Consider the following 19839-nt stretch of genomic DNA (forward strand, 5'->3'; position numbering starts at 1 on the left):
AGATTTAAAGAGAGAATGACTGAGTGGGGAAGATTTTTTCCGTGGTACCTTTTCTCCGTACTCTTAGCATGCGAATGTTGACGGTTATTGAATTTCGGTTCGAGAAAAAAAATTTAGCGAATCGAGGGGCCCAAAAGAAGAGGCTGGGAAATGTTCGCGCGTTTGGCCACGGTGCGAGGGTACCCAACTCAAAAGAGAGCCCGTCATTTTTCCTACAGCATTCTTCGGGCGAAGGAATTCCAGGTGACGTCATTGGCGAATATCTTCCCCCGCCCACCCTGATCTCACCGGCGCATTTACGCGCACCCCTGACCCTGGAGGAATTGGGGGAGGGAGGGGAGAAGAGGGGGGGGGGGGTTAAAACGGAACAACCGAATGAAGAAACCATAAAGAAGCACGGAGTGACCTCAGGGCGACCTTCCCTCCGGCGAAAAAGGCCAAGTCGAGGTCTTACCCTCCCCCCTCCCTTCCTTCCGTCCTCCCCCCCGCCCTCCTCTCTGCATACCTTTAAACGAGCTTCCATCGCCGAAACATAAGGACGTTCCACCGCCCCCGGAAATTCAAAACAACTAATAAACAACAAAGCTATCGCACTGTTCACAACCTCACTTTAATTTTCAACGTGTTTCAACGCCTCGCGTCATCGTCGGGAAGACTGATGTCGAACCACTCACGGACTTTTATTTAAGTTAACCGAAATTCCGCGAATGACGCTTATGATTTTTAAGGTAAATACAGCGCGATGACTTTTTTAATCAATTGTTGTCGAGAGGTACCCGTTTAAATTCAACGGGCAGTGAAGAATGTGATGGCTTCGTAATTATAAAAGAAAGTTTCATTGTTTACTTTGGGTTTAAGTAAAAAAAGATTTATACACGATAAAAAAACCTAAAAACCTTGAAAATTACGCAATATGTTGAAACCATTGTCGATTGTTGAGTTTTGTATTAAAAGTGTGTAAATTACCATTTATATTATTTTGTCATGAATATATCGAACTTCCACAAATTCAAGCCTGAAACGATTTATATCACAGAAGATTTATTCCACGACCTATGTTATGCCTACATAATATGCCTACTACATGTTCTTGCACATATTCTTTATCTACGAAAATATCCTGTCTCACTCTACTAGTAATTAAATGTCTCTTCTTCCTCCAATGCCATGTAGCCACTATCTATTCTGCAACATGAATTTAAGAGATAGGTGAGGAGAATATTATTGACGGCCTTACAGCATTAAAATAAAGTTATTTCCGGGGAACCTTAAAGAACTAAGGGGTGAATATCAAGTAAAATATATAAAATCTCTTTCGAGTTCATGCCCGGTCATAGCATAAAAGTCTACCGAAGAAAATGGCAAGGAATGATTTTCTTAGGCGAGTAAAATATTTGAACTTTATGGGACAAAAACAACCCCAAAAATTGTTTCCCGCATACTCACTTAGTATACCTGTACATAACAAAGGAAATATATTCTCAAAATTTCATCGCTTTATCATCAGTGCATTGATGTCGTGCGTTGATGTGCATTGATGCGGCTGTGCGTTGATGCATGAGTAAATCAGTCAGTCAGGACACGTTGCTTTATTTAAGAGATTATAGAATGCTGTGTCAACCACATAACCACTGATGCTTTTGAATTTATTCAAAATAAATACTTAATCCCCTTTCAGCTTTCAAATTTGAGATACTGTGGTAATAACAAGAAAAATTAGCCCACACAGCTAACAAGTTATTCAATAAGTAAAATCTGATGCTTTCCCGGCGAATATATTCGAAAGGTTATTCGGGCTTCCAGCCGGGTGTCTCCCTCCATTCTGCCGACGTTTCGGAACACAAGTCGGGTTCCATCCTCAGGGCTAATGAAGTTATTCAATACTTAGGTAACGTATTCCGACTTCAATGATAGATGCATATATATTCTAAGAAATAAGTTAGTGTTACGGTGAGGAGTTTACCTTACACATCGATGTTGACAGCTATTGAAGTCCGCTGTTTACAACTAATAGACTCGACTCGTACGCGAGAACACTGGACAGTGAAGAGAGTACGAATCGATTGAGGACGAGGTCGATGTTGATTCGATTTTTTAAACGACGTCGAAGCAATTCAACTTAGAAAACAAAAGGAATCGATTGGTGCTATTGATCGCTTTCGGAAAACGTCGATTTCACTACGCAGGCAAAGAATGTTGATACAGTTTGCTATTTTTTACTCTGCCTCTTATGAGGTAGGAATAGTTAAGACATGATTCGGAATATTTTTCTTCAAATCAGGGGATATTAAAATATTTCCCTTCCTGCGAAGGCTACCGCCATGAGTTGGTTGCTGTAATGGTTTCCGGGTTTCCACTGCGTTTTTATGATTGATGACGACAGTTCAGCCGTAATCAGACATAAAACAACGCGGTGAAAACCCGGAAACCAAGACAGAACATTGGCCTACCGTCGCCGTCATTTCTTTCGTTTTGACAATTTAGCAATAAAGACGTTATTTCCAAACTAAAAATTTCTCAAAATCGGAGAAAAGGGTGGTAACATCTACGTATTACTATACAATCCACCTCAAGGGAGTTCAGTAGGCGACAAAATGTAAACCCTATGATAAACGAGATTCCATGTGAACCCGAAACCAAAGCGTAGACCATAGTCTTTCGATCTCACTCACCTCAAAGCACAGCTTCCCGATGTTACTCCAGAGGAAAGTCGCCATCACAGCTTTCTCTTCGTTCTCCTGGAAAATCAGGAAGGAAAACACAACGATTAGGTCTAATTATCATATAATTGAAGAACATGCACATTCTTGACATTCTCCGACTCCACAGAACACTTCACAATTTTTCGGACTTTTCCACTAAAGGCATTGATAAAAAAATTTTGAAATTCCAGAGAGGAAAAATTATTTTTAAGAAGTAGAACACCAGGAGCAAATTCGGAAGTTTTGGGTTGAAATCTCGGTCAAGGCAAAGGAAATTTATCCTCTGCGAAATGTTTGCACTTTAAGCGTACAAATTGCAGAGGATTGCAAGCCGTTATCCCTTAAATAATTCCTTCATAAAATCTGTTATACATAAAATACAAACGAGATTAGTGGGTTTAGAGAAAGAAACTTAAATAAAATGTATTAAAATTATGATAAGAAATTAATTTTTAGGATAATTGGATACCAGATAAAGAGCATAACCTTGGGTACAATCGTCAATATAAGTATTTGGTCAATTACGTAACAGGCACATGATATCTGGAGGAAAAACTAACTTCCTTCTGACTATAAAACGTGAGTCGGGCACATCTCAATGGAAACTCGTCATATTTCCCTGATGCTGACTTCTGAAGTATTCTCTTTGATATCATTCATAGCTTCCTCGAAGAATAGTATAATATAACTCCAGAGAATGGAGAAAATAGCATTAATTCAAATATTTCACCATAAACTTGCACGGTACGATTTTGTATGAAATTGATAAAACTGAGTAATAACTCCACAGAAAATTAAATCACTGCATTCGTGCTATCGACCGCTTTCGCCGAACGTTTGTCATCTTCAGGAACTCTCAGCATTATTAGACAATAAATACTCTCGGAAGAAACCAATCCTTTGAGTAGATAAGGTGATTAAATTTTCCATGGAACCTTAACCACATTTTATCATTCATAACAACAAGGTGGATATTCCACAAATCAGAGTCCGAGGCTATCAAAGTACTTTTTCCCATCTATTCATACCTACAATTTTCCTATAATTGCCTGCTCTACACGTGAATAGCTACCAAACGATAACAAACTCAATTCTCAACTAAGGTGACAAACGGTCAATACACCATTGGAATGCAGGACCAAAGAATTACGACCCATATACACACTAGTCAACCGATTAGTACTCTTAGCCTCAGGCGGGTTTATACCACTTCAATTCCCTGTTGATGATTGCCTAAATCCATCGAAATACCAGTTTCAGAGATACAATTCCTTCCGTATTTAAATTCCCTGGCTTCGGACGCATTAACTTAAACCGATCAACAGCTCAGCTTAATTACTCCAAACGATTGAGGGCCCCATTTCGTAACAAAAATATTCGGACAACCTGATCTGGCATCATGAGCAAGGGTAACTGTGGGAAAACTCTGCGTATACTGCAAATTGAACTACAAATCGTAGTCAGTGTCAGAAAAAAATATTACTGAATCGAGAAAACATTTATTAAGGGGAACCGTCATTAGATTTCCATGAATTCCCTAAAAATCAAATAAAACCTGTGACAGCAGAAAACTACCATTGAAAGGACACCCTTGTACTCGCCATTCAGAGGAATCACATGTAAAGAGTTTCAAGAAAAGGCTGTTGAAGACTCTGATCTGGAGAGTGGGGTTTTGCGATGCGGAAGCATAGTCACTTACGAAGGAGGAAGATAAAACACTGGAGGCGTTCGAGATGTGGGTGTGGAGAAGAATGGAGGAGGTGAAGTGGACCAAGAAGAGGAGCTCCCAGTTTTTAAAATGTCCTTGTAAATGAGGACATTTTAAAAACAGAATTAAGCGAATAACGCCAGCAAGCAAGGCAAGCGAGGGAGGGATAGGAAGAGAATAGGATTTACAGATGTAATGAAAGAGAGTAAGCCTTCTGAATTAAAGAGAGAAGTGTAAGAGGTGAGGGGAGAAGGGCCGGCTCCACGTAAACCTACCTTACCCGTTGAATGAAATAATTCCCACGGCCGTACTCTTCCAAGTTAAGTATTGGGTAGGAAAACGTAAATAATTGAATGAAATACGAATAACAAACGCTCTGAGAAAAGGAAGTAGTGATCGGTGTAATAATGATAATAATGTGGTGGTTATTGCAGTATAGCGAAAGCTAACGGCATGGGGATCGGGTTCGTGTGGTGGCTAGAGTGTTGGCTTTCCACCCGGCGGACTCGGGTTCAAATCCCGGCAGTGGCAGAGAATTTTCAGAGACTACCTGATCCCTGCTTGAGTGTTGTGTGGAGGACATTTCAAGCGCAACACTCCGTCCGTCGGATGGGACGTTAAGCCGTGGTCCCCTTGGCGCCTTTCGTTAAGAGTAGGCTAATGCCGACGCCGGGTTTCTCTCCACCCTTCCTTACCTACCCTCCCCTCATGGTGCAGATGACCTCAGCTGTCGGTCGCCTCCTCCAAATACCATACCTACCATACCTGCTAACGGCATTGCGCAGTAGACGATTTTGGAATTGGAAGTCTATAATAATAACAAATGTGTTGTGAATGCAGGAATGGCGAGGGTTGGTACTGCACTCACCTCGTATATCTCGATGCCTTTGGCGCAGATGCCGAGCCACACGGGCAGGTTGTGGGGTCCGGGAGTGGAGGAGGCCGAAGTGCCGCCCGTTCCGCTGCCCGGCGAAGACGGCTCCTGCTTCTTGCTCTTGTTGAGTCGGTAGAGGTGGAGGTTGAGGCGCAGGGGCGAAGGGATGGCGTCAGGGGCCGAACAGGAGGCCATCGCCGCCTCGCGGATGTACTGCAGCTCCGCCTCGCTCTGCGACAGGCCCCGCAGGCCGCGGTGGTGCGCTTCGACCGCCCGGACCGCCAGAGTCTGCTCCAACTGCAAACAAGGCAATATTCATTAAAGCCAGCTCGGAAACACAAAACACTCGCCAAACCACGAATACAATCTTCTATATTATTTCTACTGTATAGATACCTTTTTCTAAACTTATACGCAACCAAACTCTACAAAAGAGGTACCAAAATGCATAGAATTTATCAGAGAATATGCAACGGCATATCTTACTCCATAAATATTGCTATTGTTTCCTAAAATTGATTTTTAAATGATTAAAAAAAACAAAAAACCTGTGAATATTCCTGACGTTAACGGCGCACAAACTGATACATTTGTTCATTTGCAACAATATCTCGCATTCCTTAAATAACTTTTATCAAAATGCGGCTGATTCCACATTCAAGTCTCTTGTTGATACATAAGTATGAGTCATCATGTGCGTTTAACAGAGGATAGTGTAATTACTTCCAGTGTTGTGTTTAAAGAGGCCCTCTGACCTCAATTTGTACATGAATATTCCAATTAAATTTGTGCATAAGACCCTGCCTTTTTTCTACATTTTAAAATTAGAAACGCGCCTATCCCTCTGTGGACCTGCATTGAAAAGAGCGGGGGAGGCCGCTGGGAGCGGGCGCAGCACGCTCGTAGAAAAGTTATTCTGTAATTACGAACGGAAATAATCACGTGAGGAGAGATATTGGATCCTTCATTGAATAATTCACGAGTCATTCATTGCGCAATGCATTTTAAGATCTACCGTATCTACCCTGGAGCCGAGGACTTAAAATGAAAATATATCGAGTAATTCGAAGTTCAGTGATCGTCGGTCGTTGAAATCACTCGAGATCCTACATGTATTGAGGGTTGCGTTGTAACCAGGGGCCTATCCCTTCCGTTTCTTCGCGGGGAAGCCTTCGTTACCACGTAACTCTTCTATCCGACAGTCGGATTCAATGCCATTAAATTTTTCCTTCACATACATCAACTGGAAATCCGAAAGAGTTCGGTTGACTTCAAGTGCTGTACGGTGGTTCAGAATGCCGAAAAGTACGGCACGGTAACCTTTCGAAACCAATGTAAAATGCACATAGGCTTTGGGGTCGCTGAATTAGAATTTGACGTCGGGAATATAAAACAATTTTGTAAGCAATACAAATATGGAATTGTGAGCGAGAAATCCATTATACCTGTCATCTGTAAAGTCTACCCAATATGGAAGATTTGTTCCATAAATTCTTGTGGTGCTAACAAATGAAACTTGACGAATATCTAGCACGATATTTATAATTTACTGAAATAGAGATATCAGCTATCTACTACTTAACTCCTCATTCCAAGTTACTTACAATTGATGCATACAAGTATGAGAGTAGGCAGGAGCAGAGTTGGAGATTACATTCATTTTTCAAGCACAACTTACGCAACTGCAAACTTCTTTACGGTATCGAATATACACTTCCCAGCTTAAAATAAGAATAATAATCTGAATGACATGTTTTTGCAAAGCAAGATGCCAGTAAAACCGTACTGCACTTTTTTCTAACTGATTAAATTTCACTTTCGGTAATATACACTTTTCGATTAACACTTTACCATAAACATTAAATCAGCGTAAGTAAATTATTCGTTGATTAAAATTTCATTTCATTAAACACTGACTCATTAATTGTTTCTAGTTTACAGAACTCAAATAAGAGCAATATGAGCCTTCTGTGGTGTAGGCTTATTCAGCTGTGCACTGGGGAGTCCGACGTGCACTTACCTTCAGACCAACTAACCTTCCGCCCTTGTGCCAACTAGCGTGTTTCCAGGCACTGGTTATGACTCAAGCCAGGAATTTTCCTGACACATCTTATCCGTCAAATGTTTTGGAGATAAAGTTCATTTTTGGGTCTATGCCTTATTTTTCGGAGTATATGGACTACAAAGCGCCGTCGGATCCGGATTTCGTGATAGTTTGTGGTTGTAGACGATTTACATTTTTGACTAAAACCCAAAATTTCAGGCTCTTAATCATATGGTTCAGCAGACTGGTTTTCGGGGTTACCACCGCGTAGATTCATCTCAGTAGACGACAGTTTCGCCGGCATTGCAGCAGGCTTAATCAGGTCATTGAAGTGAAACTACTCCATTGACCTGAAGAAGCCTGTTGCAATGCCGGCGAAACTGTCATCTGCAGAGATGAATCTACGCCGTAGTAACCCCTAAAGCCAGTCTGCTGAATCATCACCACACCGCGAAAGCCTACACAAGGATTTCTATATCATATGGTTTAAGTCTCACCTGAGGTGGTAGGTATTCGGAGGGTGCGAAGTAGGGCTCGCTGTTGGCGGCGGCCACCTCCTCGTCCGTCGCCTCCTCGTCCTCCTCATTCTCTTCGCCGGCGTCGCTGCCCCCAGGGGGCCCCCGGTCGCCGCGGTCCGCCTGCAGGGCCAGCCCCGCGAGCAGGCACAGCGACGCCAGGGACGCCCCTCCGCTCCCTCCCCCCACATCCTCCGCATCGCCGCCACAACGCGACGCCGCGCCCGCCGCCTGCCACCGATCCGCAGACACGGCATTCTCGCGCAGCTGCAGGTAGTAGTGGTGCCTCGTCACCTTGTCCCTGCAAGAGAGCCGCGACAAGGATTAGTAGGTGATTTTCGGAGAGGAATATCTACCTTAACGTCAGCGGTGAAAAAGAAAAGTATACATAAAATTGAACTAAGGGGCTTAGATTTGAAATTATGTATATCCATTTAATTTTTACACAGCCATTCTTTATGCACTAGGTGTTATACTTACACTTTTTCTATAAAAAATTATGCTTTAAGTATATGTATATATATTTAGAAATTTTGTTGGAATGTATTAGACTTAATCTTCTCTATCAACTACTATAGCTCGATTGACTCGATATCTAGATGAAGAATCGATGGCCCCTTAAGAAATTCAATAGGTCTCTTCACATAACCTATCCATCGAGTGCTTCTCTAGAGGAATAGCTTTTTTCTTCGATATCCTCTTTATGCTATCATTACGGTTTTTAACCGAAATTTATATTAATGAAGCTATCGATTTTCAATATGCAATGCAAATACTCCTTTGGAAAAATTGTAAATAAATGGACCCCTAAGCACTCATTGCCCGGCTAAGGACATTTTTTATTATTAAATTGCGCCCTTTGAGGCAACATAAATCAAGCTTCTTCGGGACGGAATAGCTAGTAAGGGGCCTTTCAGTCGAGAAGTTTTTAATCTCCCAGTAAACATAAACAAGAGTGCTCTCGGTGGCTGATCATTGACCAAAATCTACGGCCACGAATCAAGGGGACAACATAAAGGATGCCCCAAGTTTGTCTCGTAAACGCTTGATTCATGTTGCCACTACAAGTTCATTTAAAAAATGTCCGCACCGCTGCGATGAACGCGGAGCGAACCATTTATTTTCAATATTATCCGGTGTAGAATTTTCAATCAGGAGGAATAGCATTGAAAAATTATAAACTTAAAAGAATTTATTATTGCTCATGTATATTGCAGTTAACAGCACTAGTTCTGATATGGGTTTTGGTTTTTTTCCCCGGCGAACAATTGCAGTAAAGTTTTCTCGGGTTTCGCACCGGGTCTGATGACGATGGGGGAGTTTTTCAGTGAAACGTTGGAAGGAGATATGGAGGACCTGACCCGCTGAGAAACTCGAGAAAACTTTACAGCACTAGTTGTGGCTTTTTTCTCCGTAAAATTCGGATCGCCCATTCGTCACCGTCGGGAGAGACGAAATAACATCACATTAGGCGGAAGACCGGAGAATTCCATATTGTATTCGCGCTTTTGGCCATCTCACCCTTTAGATATACTCTTCTGTTGGTAATAATCGGCGCGGCGGATCGAAACGTTATGCCATATTTTATGTCAACACAACGATATCTCTGAGATGGCTAAAAATATTCCAACTAAACACAAAACAGCGCTTTTGGCGGTGCTTGGAAGTATTCCGATTAGTTTTCATTACTCCGGAGGGTTGATTCCAGATTGTTGCAATACAATCGGCATTGGTTTTGTTTGAAAACTTTTACCCCAACGACTGCTACGATAGCACATATCGCAATCGGACTAATAATTTTCCTTCGAAAAAATTCCAAACGCGTTTTAAACCAATCGGAACCAAACTTTCGGGATGAAAACCGATCGGAATAATACCGAACACCGACAAACACACAACCCCTTCCCCCCGACATGAGTATCAATCGCAGCTTACAAGAAATGGATGCCGCGCCGATAGTATTGTACTTTAGACGGAGACGAAGATTTTGTTTACAGTTCAGCATGGAAGGAAAATGTATCGCACCCTCTATTTTAAAATTCGTGGTTACATTTTTTTTATGCTCATCTTTGAAATTCCGTTAGTGCTTTCAGAATACCGCCCATTCCGTGAGCCTAAGGTTCGCCTTGAATGCCATTCTTATTTTTTCACTTTACCGTTCGCCGAGGCGCGAGTGATTTACTGTGGCCCGTTCTTATCGGCCGCACGAGCCGAGTCCTCGCCCACGCCTCCGTCCCACTTTGAGTGGTGGGTGGGGGTGAGGCGAGGGTGGGGGGAGGGGGGGGGGGGAGACATGACAATGAGGAACAAATTGAGGAGAGACGGTCGCTCTTGAATTCGGTCCTGTTAGACGCGACGACACGCGCCAAATAAGCGGACACAATAGCGACCCGAATAATTCCAACGTCCTAAGTCCGGTTTAGTGAAAAATTTAAATTCAGCGCTGAACAAAACATTAGTTTCACAAGTTTTTCCTGGATATACACAATTGCTTATACCACTTATTTTTTATCAGAGCGCGACCCGGGTTTCAATGAATTATCATCAATATCATGAATCATGATTAGCGCCTGAATTTGATGATAATTCATTGAATTAATTCATTCATCAGCGCGACTCGGGTTTCAATAAATTATCATCATGATTAGCGCCTGAAGATGATGATAGTTCATTGAAACCCGGGTCGCGCTCTGATAAAAAATAAGTGGTATAAGTAATTGTGTATATCCAGGAAAACCTTATAATGGAATACCACAAAGTAAACCAAGAGCTAGTGAATTAGTTTCACAGCTTTGGAGCGTTCATAGGAAAATATTATCGTGGACTGGACGCCATCTGTAATTCTCCTCAAGAACTAACCCCAACTGTAATTCTTCTGAAGGCTACCCCAGGAAGTAGAACTCGGGACTCTTTGATAAGAAGCGAAGCGTCCATCCAAAAGACCACCGAGCTCTCGTGTGATATTACCAGCATTCAACAATTGATAGGTTCATTTCTATTTTACATTAAATACGTAGTGTGGTAATGCAGCCGGGAGTAATTGGGAGGGGGAAAAAACGAGCCACCACAATAAAAGCTTGTTTACATAAAAATAAGACTATACATGTCTTCCACGGCACAAACTCACAAATTCAAATTTCTTCAATAACTAAGTGGCACATGCGTAAGCAAGACAAATCAAGCTGCTTTTTGTCCTCGCGGTATTTTTATTGGCGTGTGAAATCAAATGTTGACACAATTTTGACAATATAAAACAACTATGAAATTTACATTACGATTCCGATTCACTCAGGATTTTTTGTTACTGATCAGTAGAACTAATAATAAATCAATTCAAAATAAAGAAATTTTCATATTTCTAATTTTATTATTGTTGTTCAAATTGAAAATTGACTGTATTCCCCAGCTCGCCAGCATGGTCATTGTGTTTTTTTAATGAGTGTAATTGAAAAATTAACTTTTAAAAGAAATGGTAACCAATTTTTAAATCATTCACGTACGCGTGTAACATATATATTTTGAAAAATAATCACAATTGCCTACTTCCAGGATGAATTTGAAAAGAATGGCCCCACTAAATGCCAATTTATTGATCGATATGGGTTAAAATAATTATTTGTATTTGTGAAAAGTAGAGTAAGAGGAATTTAGTAAAAGGACCAATCGAGATCCTTACTAGATTAAAAATGAAAAAATCACAACTCATATTCATCTAGACAGGGAAGTTGTTGAGAAATCTTCCAGACCAACAACTAACCTGAGTAACAGGGGGCTGTCCACGTAGAATTGAAGCCTGAAATGCAGCACCAATAGGGGGCACCCGTTGGCATCCAGGCCCTGGAAAGAGAGAAGGGAGACAAATTAGTCACTGATCAAGAGGATACAGGCGTACTTAACTTAAGACGAACAACCAGGCATGAAGTAGCCAGGGCAGGGCTTTGGGGGCTTCAGCCCCCAAGAAAGTGTTTCCCCTCAGGCGAGACTGCCCACGATACATCCGCTGAGGGGACCCCTAGCCCAGGACCATCCATCCTATGACACTGCAGTTTTCGATTAAGCTGCATTTCATTAGTTACGCCTAAGCACGTCGAAGAAAAAAAGCACAATCCAATATCCTTTGCAACAAGGCAACGTTTAGTGATAAATACACAAAAAGATTCAAAGGATGAAACTGAGCAATGAAAATCACAGATGAGTTTAATATCAGCATAAAGTCCTTGCGAAGAAAAGACACAGATGCATGATTAGACTAACTGCCGGGCCTCCGGGCAGGTAGACTGAGTACACCCTGCCCCTGCGAAAATAACCAAAGATATCTATTGATTTCAGCATCATGAAACCGAAATTAATAGTTCATCTAATGAAATGTATTGTTTTCCCATGCGTGCGAATCGACAACAAATTACCAGCTAACGCAACCCGCATACCACCAAGCAAATTGTCGTCTACATGCACGCGTGCCTTCGCAGGCATAAGTGGGCGAGTGACCCTCATGCACGGCGAGCAACAACAGCCGTGATGGCTTTTGGTCATTCCATCATCCCAAAATTAAATCGCGTTCGCATGCTATGGAAAACTGGGCCATGCTCTCCAGTCAGTTCTCCTATCAGCTAATCTTTTCACACCTACGTATTTCTTCTCTTTCACATCCTTCTTTACTTGTTCCATATATTTTGCTCGAGGTCTTCCTTTTCCATTCTTGCCTTCCACTTGTCCCTCGACGATTGTCTTCATCAGGCTATCATGTCTCAAGATGTTGCCAATAAGGTTGTTCCGTCTCCTTGTTAAGGTTTTCATGAGGCTTCTCTTCTCTCCTGCTCTTCTTAGGACTTACTCGTTACTAACTCGGTCGATCCATTTATTCTTCAACATTCATCTGTAGCACCACATTTCGAAGGCCTCTATCCTTGCTTTCTCCGCTGCGGTCATTGTCCATGCCTCACTTTCGTATAGGAGCATACTCCAAATGTTGGTTCTTATAAATTGTTTCTTTACTTCCATATTTAAGTTTCCCGCTGTAAGCAGGTCTCTCTTTTGGTGGAATGCTCTCTTCGCCTGAGCTATTCTGCTGATAATTTCTTTCTTACTTCTCCCGTCACTAGTTATCTTGTTTCCCAAATAACTAAATTCATCAACCTCTATCAGTTTTTGCTTCCCTATTTTAATGTCAGTCATGATTTTATATTCTTTAAAATACTGCCCTTGAGATTCTAAACATTTTTTCCAGCGACTATGACAGCGACATGACCGGTGAGAGCCCAGGAAGGCTTCTTCGGGGACCTCTCACAAGGTCCTAGTCACGACTGATTGTGTCTCTTCCATGGATGAAAAAATGCGTATATAACGTCATGCCATCCGCACAATGGGGGGCATAAATGTGCAAAAAGGGGGGGCCAACACTAGTGTTCATGTTAAACAAATAATAACTACTAAAATGTTTAGTTTTAGTACAGTGTTTCATGTAGTATTTGAAAAACATTTATTTCAAACCTTCCTGAGAATCAAATAACTTTCTGTGCGAAAACTAGTTCATTCCAAGAGATCGAGAGACTTTTTATTACACCCCCAAAGTTGCCACACCCACATTAGTAGTCAAACCTAACTTGACCGGTAGATTACGTGTGCTATGGTATCAAGAGCTAACTGCTAACTTCTCCCCCGCCCAAAATCCTCGACGTACAACAAATAAAAATAATACCACAAACAACACGTTGGAACCTCAAAAAAAAAAAAAAAAAACATGATCGCACAGCCTCTCGGGAACTGTCTTGGGAGATGAGTTACGGTATAAACAACACTTGGGACTGGCACAATGGGGTGGGGAGAGAGGATTGGAATTGGGAGGAGATGAGGAGGGGGCGCGGTATAGGAAGATGTTGAATTACGAAAAAAAAGAGCTGCGGCGCGCGAGCACGAATTCCCGTCTCGAAGGTTAGGGAAGGGTTTGAGGAGGGAAGGGGTGGGGGAGGAGAGGAGAAGACCAGTAGCCGTCTCCCACCCCAATCCCTCCAACCCCCCGATTCCCCTCGCGACGGCTGAGAAGCGATCCCCCGCCCTCTCGATGCGAAACAAATTTCATCCCGTTTCCTGGTCTCCTTCTCTCCGCAGGGCGACGGCCTGAGGGCACATCAGAATACCAAAGGTAAGGCTGAGGTAAGACGCCGCAGTTTTGAGAGTATTTATATGATTCTGTATCAACCGGGATAAAACATCATGTGAGATGGTACATGTTGGCCGATGTTTTCCTAGTACGTTTCTGACATTCTCAGGGCTAAGGCAAGATGCAGCAGTTCCGATTATCCGGATACGTACATGATTCCATTTCAATTGACATAAAATATCGAGTGAGATGGTGCATGTGCACAAGGTTTTGCTAGTGCTTTTCTGGCATTCTCGAGGCTGAGGCAAGATGTCGCAGTTTTGCCTACCTGGATATTTATGCGATTCTGTATCAACTGGGGTAAAATATTGACACCAGGTCAGACGGACCATGCTGGCCGACGTTTCCCTGTAGTTATTTTCCAGCAATCTCAGGGCTGAGGTAAGATGCCATTTGTCAGTCCGAATATTTATATGATTCTATATCAACGTAGATAAATTATTTACACCGGTTCAGATGATGCATGTTACCGACGTTTCTCTAAGTTTCTCTTTTGCCAGTTACACAGTTCTGTTTATTCAGATACGTATATGATTCTGTATCAACTAGGGCGTCGCTGATCGGTGTTACATCGACCAATAAGTGTTTCCCTTTATATTAATCGGTTCCAAATCTTGCTTAAGAGTAGGCCTAGATCCGTGTTGTTGTTGTGGAGACGCTTTTCAACTGAGAAACCCCCTCCCTCATCCCCCCAACAGGAGACTGAGACAGTTGAAATGCGTCTCTTAGCCTTCATCGCGTTGCTTAGCCTACGAGATGCACAGATCGGAAAATTCTCATTCCGACTGTTATCTGTTTGAAATTAGTAGGACTGTAATTTTACATTTAATGGGGATACCATGAAAACTCCCTCATATAGCATTATTTGGGTTGATAATATTTGGTTGATACCGTTAATTTCTATTCGATAATTATCATGGTTATCAATCAATCGCCATTGATGTCTCATGATGCGTACTTATCATTTCATCCAATATATTGGTATGTATCTATATTCATAAGAACATTGTTAAAATAAACACGTCGATCGGAATGCATTTCATTCACTCCGTCTGGTTATTTGTTCTCTTAGTTACAGTAATAAATTGACGTTTTAAATGAATGAGAAGTGGCCCATTAAATAAGCCATGCGAATAAATATATTTGCTTATGCTTCTCGCACTGTGCCATAAGAATACTGACGAAGAATTTTATTTTTCTCTGATGATAATAGCTTAATATTCCGTCTCAAATAATACTAATGCTTTCACCACTTCATGAATACTATAAATTTAATTTACTTGGCACATAAAATGAGGAGTGCGACGGACATGAAAGTTAAACTTAATACAACTCTGCCATAAAGGCCGTTTTACACGGGGCACGGAATTGCGCAGGTTAGAGCTGCATTAATTTCTAAAATGGCGTGGAATTGCGAGAATGCACGAACGAAATTAGAACAGGGGCTATTTTGCCGTCTCGCATCCACGCATGTGTTCTCGCAATTCACCGCTTTACGAGACGCAATTTTGATTGCGCCTTCGCACGTACGTCAGATTGCGCAATTCCGTGTACCGTGTAAAACGCCTTTAAGGCGTCAAAATTGCGTCATGTAAAGCGGTGAATTGCTAGAACACATGCGAGAATGCGTGGATGCGAGACGGCAAAATAGCCCCTGTTCTAATTTCGTTCATGCATTCGCGCAATTCCACGCCATTTTAGAAATTAATGCAGCTCTAACCTGAGCAATTCCGTGCCCAGTGTAAAACGACCTTAAGAATACCGTCGGAAGAGCGTTCCCCGCGCTTCGCGTAGGCCGTAGCTGGCCGTAGGAATAAAAGTGGGGGAGGTAGTGTCCCGGCCTGTACATCTCGGAGGCTACGTTACAAACCTCACCCCACCCCCCTCTTACAAAAGAGATTGGAGGGGAGAGAAGAGGGGAGCGTCCCAAGGCCGAGGACGATTCCTCCATTCCCCCCTCCACACTCGAAACGAAAGAGAGAGAAAAAAAGAGAGAGAGAGATTCGGAATGGAGATAGGAGAGGGAGGAGAGATGGAAATCGCAAGAGGCCAACATCGTCCCCACCCGAAGGAGAGCGACACCCAGCCGAGGAATTTGGATGGCCACAATACACTACAGGAGGGAACCATCTCCTTTGGTGAACTCACCTCGGGTTTTACGCCGGGTCAGATGGTACATATAGGTCGACGTTTCGCTGAAGTAATTTTCTACCTACCGCTGGATTGAGGTAAGATGCCGCATTTATGTCTACCTGGGTGTGCATATGATTCTGTATAAAACTGAGCCATCGCTGATTTTGCCATGCCTTTTTCATTTTTTGGTACCTAATCTTAAGGCCGTTTTACACGGGGCACGGAATTGCGCAGGTTAGAGCTGCATTAATTTCTAAAATGCCGTGGAATTGCGCGAATGCATGAACGAAATTAGAACAGGGACTATTTCGCCGTCTCGCATCCACGCATTCTCGCATGTGTTCTAGCAATTCACCGCTTTACACGACGCAATTTTGATTGCGCCTTCGCACGTACGTCAGATTGCGCAATTCCGTGTACCGTGTGAAACGGCCTTTACATAGGCCGTGCCCTTGTCTGCGTTGATGTCATTGCTGTCCTCAGTCACCAGTTGACACAGAATCACGTAAATGCCCGGATAGAGAGAACTGCGGCATTTTGCCTCTGGCCTGAGGATTCTAGAGAAGAGTAATGGCGAAACGTCGCCCGATGTGAACCATTTGACGCGGTGTAAAACCCGAGAATAAACCACCAAAGCCATCCGCCGGAAATGCCTGAAAGCTTATATCTAGGGAGCCTCCGCTGGCGAGCAACTATCCCTGGATGTCAATAGCGCATGCGCAAGAGAGAGCGGGGTAATTCCACCCAAATATAGGCTCGCACACAAACTTCTTTTAAATGCCTATTGTGATTGAGATCGAAAAAAGAAACTTCACATCATACTCTTCACTAGCCTTCTCTTTAAATTCCCACATAATAGGATGGTTTCCTATTATTTTTTTATAGCCTAAATCGAAAGATTATTATTCCTGGAGTACGTATTTCACGCTTTTAGAGTTTTATATGACGATATCTATTTTTCGCGATTAAACGAAAAGTGAAAAATTTCAAGCGCGCGAAAACGCGACGGCTAAGTATGAATGCCGGGAAATCTCCGTGTGGCGTCTGTCTGGTTCCTGCTACCGCCGTGTGAGGTGACCTTGGGGCGAGGATATGTGTGCCGCTGCGATGCAGGCGTCTAGCACGTAGTAGAGTACCTTGCTAGTAGTTAGCGCTTGGCTTAAATAAGGATTATTAATACCTTATCAAACGAGGGAAACTTTCCGACCATAGGCAGTTTTAATATGTGATTATTAAGACATGTTTCCCTGAGCTCTGTGCCTCATGCATGCATTGGTAATATCAGATGATGTAAAACTTCTATCTACTCGTATAGAAACTAGGTCCCTGTGACGTCACGTGGAGTGGCATCGCATGGACGCCAATCTGGCCTTTTTCAAATGAGGATAAAATTGACCATTGCCATTCGTCTAAACCGGTATTTCTAAAACCAAATAATTTGTATTTTATGAATACACTAATGGTGGGTAACGAATCGCAATAAATGCCTTTCGTTTTCTTTGATGAAGGAAACTACCCTATTATCCTTCCTCCAGCTCTTCATAATCCATGAACGCTTCCTTTGCATAACACAAATCTCTTCCCGATGTATTTATCGCCGTGTCAGTTTTTCTCTTAAGTGCCGCCCAAAAAGTTGATCTAATCAACCTGCCCAAGTTTGTGCCGGGGTAACTCCATTTTGCGCTTCACATTCCTGGCTCACGATGATTTAAAAAAAAGACGCATTACTTTGTTCTTCTTACGATTTATCTGCATGACATATTCATCGCACCATTTTTCTAACGCATCTACCAGAGCCTGAAAACTTCTCGCCGACTGCCTAATCAATGCCTGATCATCCGCGAACCTCACAGATTTAAACAGCAATCCTCCAACTTATACTCCTGCCTCTAACTCACCCCATACCTTCTGCACTAATTCTTCGGCATACACGTTAAATAGCAAAGGCGATATTGAACAGCCTTGTCTGACACCTCGACCAATCCTTTTCCACCCCAACTATCTGTTCGCTACCATTACTTGAGAAGTCTGAAATATGTAGAGATTACTAATGGGTCGCCTATCCCTCCAGTCCACACCTATTTTGCATAAGGATGCCGATTAATTGAAAATATTCTACTAAATAAAATGCTTTATCAATAGTACGAATGAAAAAAAGAATAACATAAATAGAGTTTTTTTCTTTCTCGTGACGTCTATGTTGAACATTCATTTGTGTATTGGTTGAACAATTGAAAAATTGAAAAAAATTGAATTGAAAAGAAAGAAAGAAGAAGAAAAAAAAGAAGAAAAGAAACTCTTGAAGAATTAAAATGCAAATGATAGCTGTTTCGGCATGTTTATACACCATCATGAATGAATATTGAGAAGATAAATTCAAAAAGAATATAAAGAAAGAATTTTATTTAAAACGCGAAAGACCGCAATGTCCTGCGAAACTTAGAACATTCATGGTAATTTAAAGCTAACCAAGCGGGAAACCGATTTAGCCTTTAATTAGCATTTTCCACGGAAGGCAGGCATGAAAACTCCACATCAAATTACGAGGAAAGAGCGACCACGATTCGAAGGGAGAGTCAAGGGCAGCAGCTGGGTACGGCGGTTTCACTTCCGCGACTGTCCATTCATTCATTGCATGGCACGAGGGGAGGGAAGGGGTGGTTTTAAAAGACAGCCGAGGGAACGGGAGGGGTGGGCCCACATGCTGCCCACCAATTGCGGAATTTAAATTTCACACTTCTCCAAGATTTTAAAGAAAGATATTTTTGGCAATGAATATTTCTCGAGCTTCCCACCAGATGAGATATTCCATACCTCCTTTCAACGTTTCAATTAGCGACTAGTGCTGTGCGAGAGTCTCGTCTCGGCAGTCGAGGCGAGACTTTCATTTCCCGGCATTGTAGGGACGAGACTATCGGCGATAGTCTCGTCCCGACATCATTGTAAACTCTATTCTCAACTGATGGTGATTTGAAATTCTCGCCTTTCCCGAGAGTCTCGACGGGTGTCTAGTAGTCTTGACGGGTCGAGACTTCTCGAGTCTCGTCAAGAGTCTCGAACCAGGCGAACTCTCGCCGCGCCGACAGTCTCGTCCCGACAATGCCGAGGAATGAAAGTCTCGTCTCAACTGCCGAGACTCGCGGGTGGTCGAGAGTCTAGCACAGCCCTATTAGCGACTCGCTCATCGTCCTCAGAGATTCCGGAATCCATATGGAATCATCATTCTCGATATCAAATCCTATCATTGGACGTAATTAATCCCTGAGGAGGACGGGCTAGACGCTAATGGAAACGTTAGAAGGTGATTAAGGAAAACTTACCCGGCGTGAAAAGTGAGAAATCTTCACTGACATTCTTCGCAAGGTAAAAACAGGTATCAAATCACAGATATATTTTATTATAAGACCAAAACGCCAATTATCGCATGAATTCTTAAATGGGAGGCCTACAATACGATTTCTTGAATTATTAAAATTGAAAATTTAAAAGTATTCTTCCCCATAAGGGAGGTTTAGATTGAGGTTTTAAACATCTACCGGGTGAAAATGTTATGTCTATCCGTTCGACAAAAGATATCTCTTATTTTAACGTTTATTTCGAACCTACAAACAGTGAAGTTCTGAGATTATGTTATCCGTATAGCTCAAAAAATATATCCTCTCTTCATTTCACAAACAATCTAAGCCTAGCTTCCGGGTCTCCC

General features: G+C 42.3%; 1 protein-coding gene across 2 annotated transcripts in view; it reads right to left on the reverse strand.

Annotated features, from left to right (window-relative positions):
* LOC124157112 (protein expanded) overlaps positions 1-19839 on the reverse strand; it is a 215247-nt gene that overhangs the window by 22033 nt on the left and 173375 nt on the right. For both annotated transcript variants that reach the window (XM_046531609.1, XM_046531611.1), the window contains 4 exons: positions 11601-11680; positions 7826-8144; positions 5279-5581; positions 2673-2738 (listed from right to left, as the gene is read on the reverse strand). In XM_046531609.1, coding sequence (XP_046387565.1) covers positions 2673-2738; positions 5279-5581; positions 7826-8144; positions 11601-11680 — 768 coding nt within the window. The remainder of the gene's footprint in view (positions 1-2672; positions 2739-5278; positions 5582-7825; positions 8145-11600; positions 11681-19839) is intronic.

This window comes from Ischnura elegans, chromosome 4, assembly GCF_921293095.1.
Source record: "Ischnura elegans chromosome 4, ioIscEleg1.1, whole genome shotgun sequence".
Classification (NCBI taxonomy): Eukaryota; Metazoa; Arthropoda; class Insecta; order Odonata; family Coenagrionidae; genus Ischnura; species Ischnura elegans.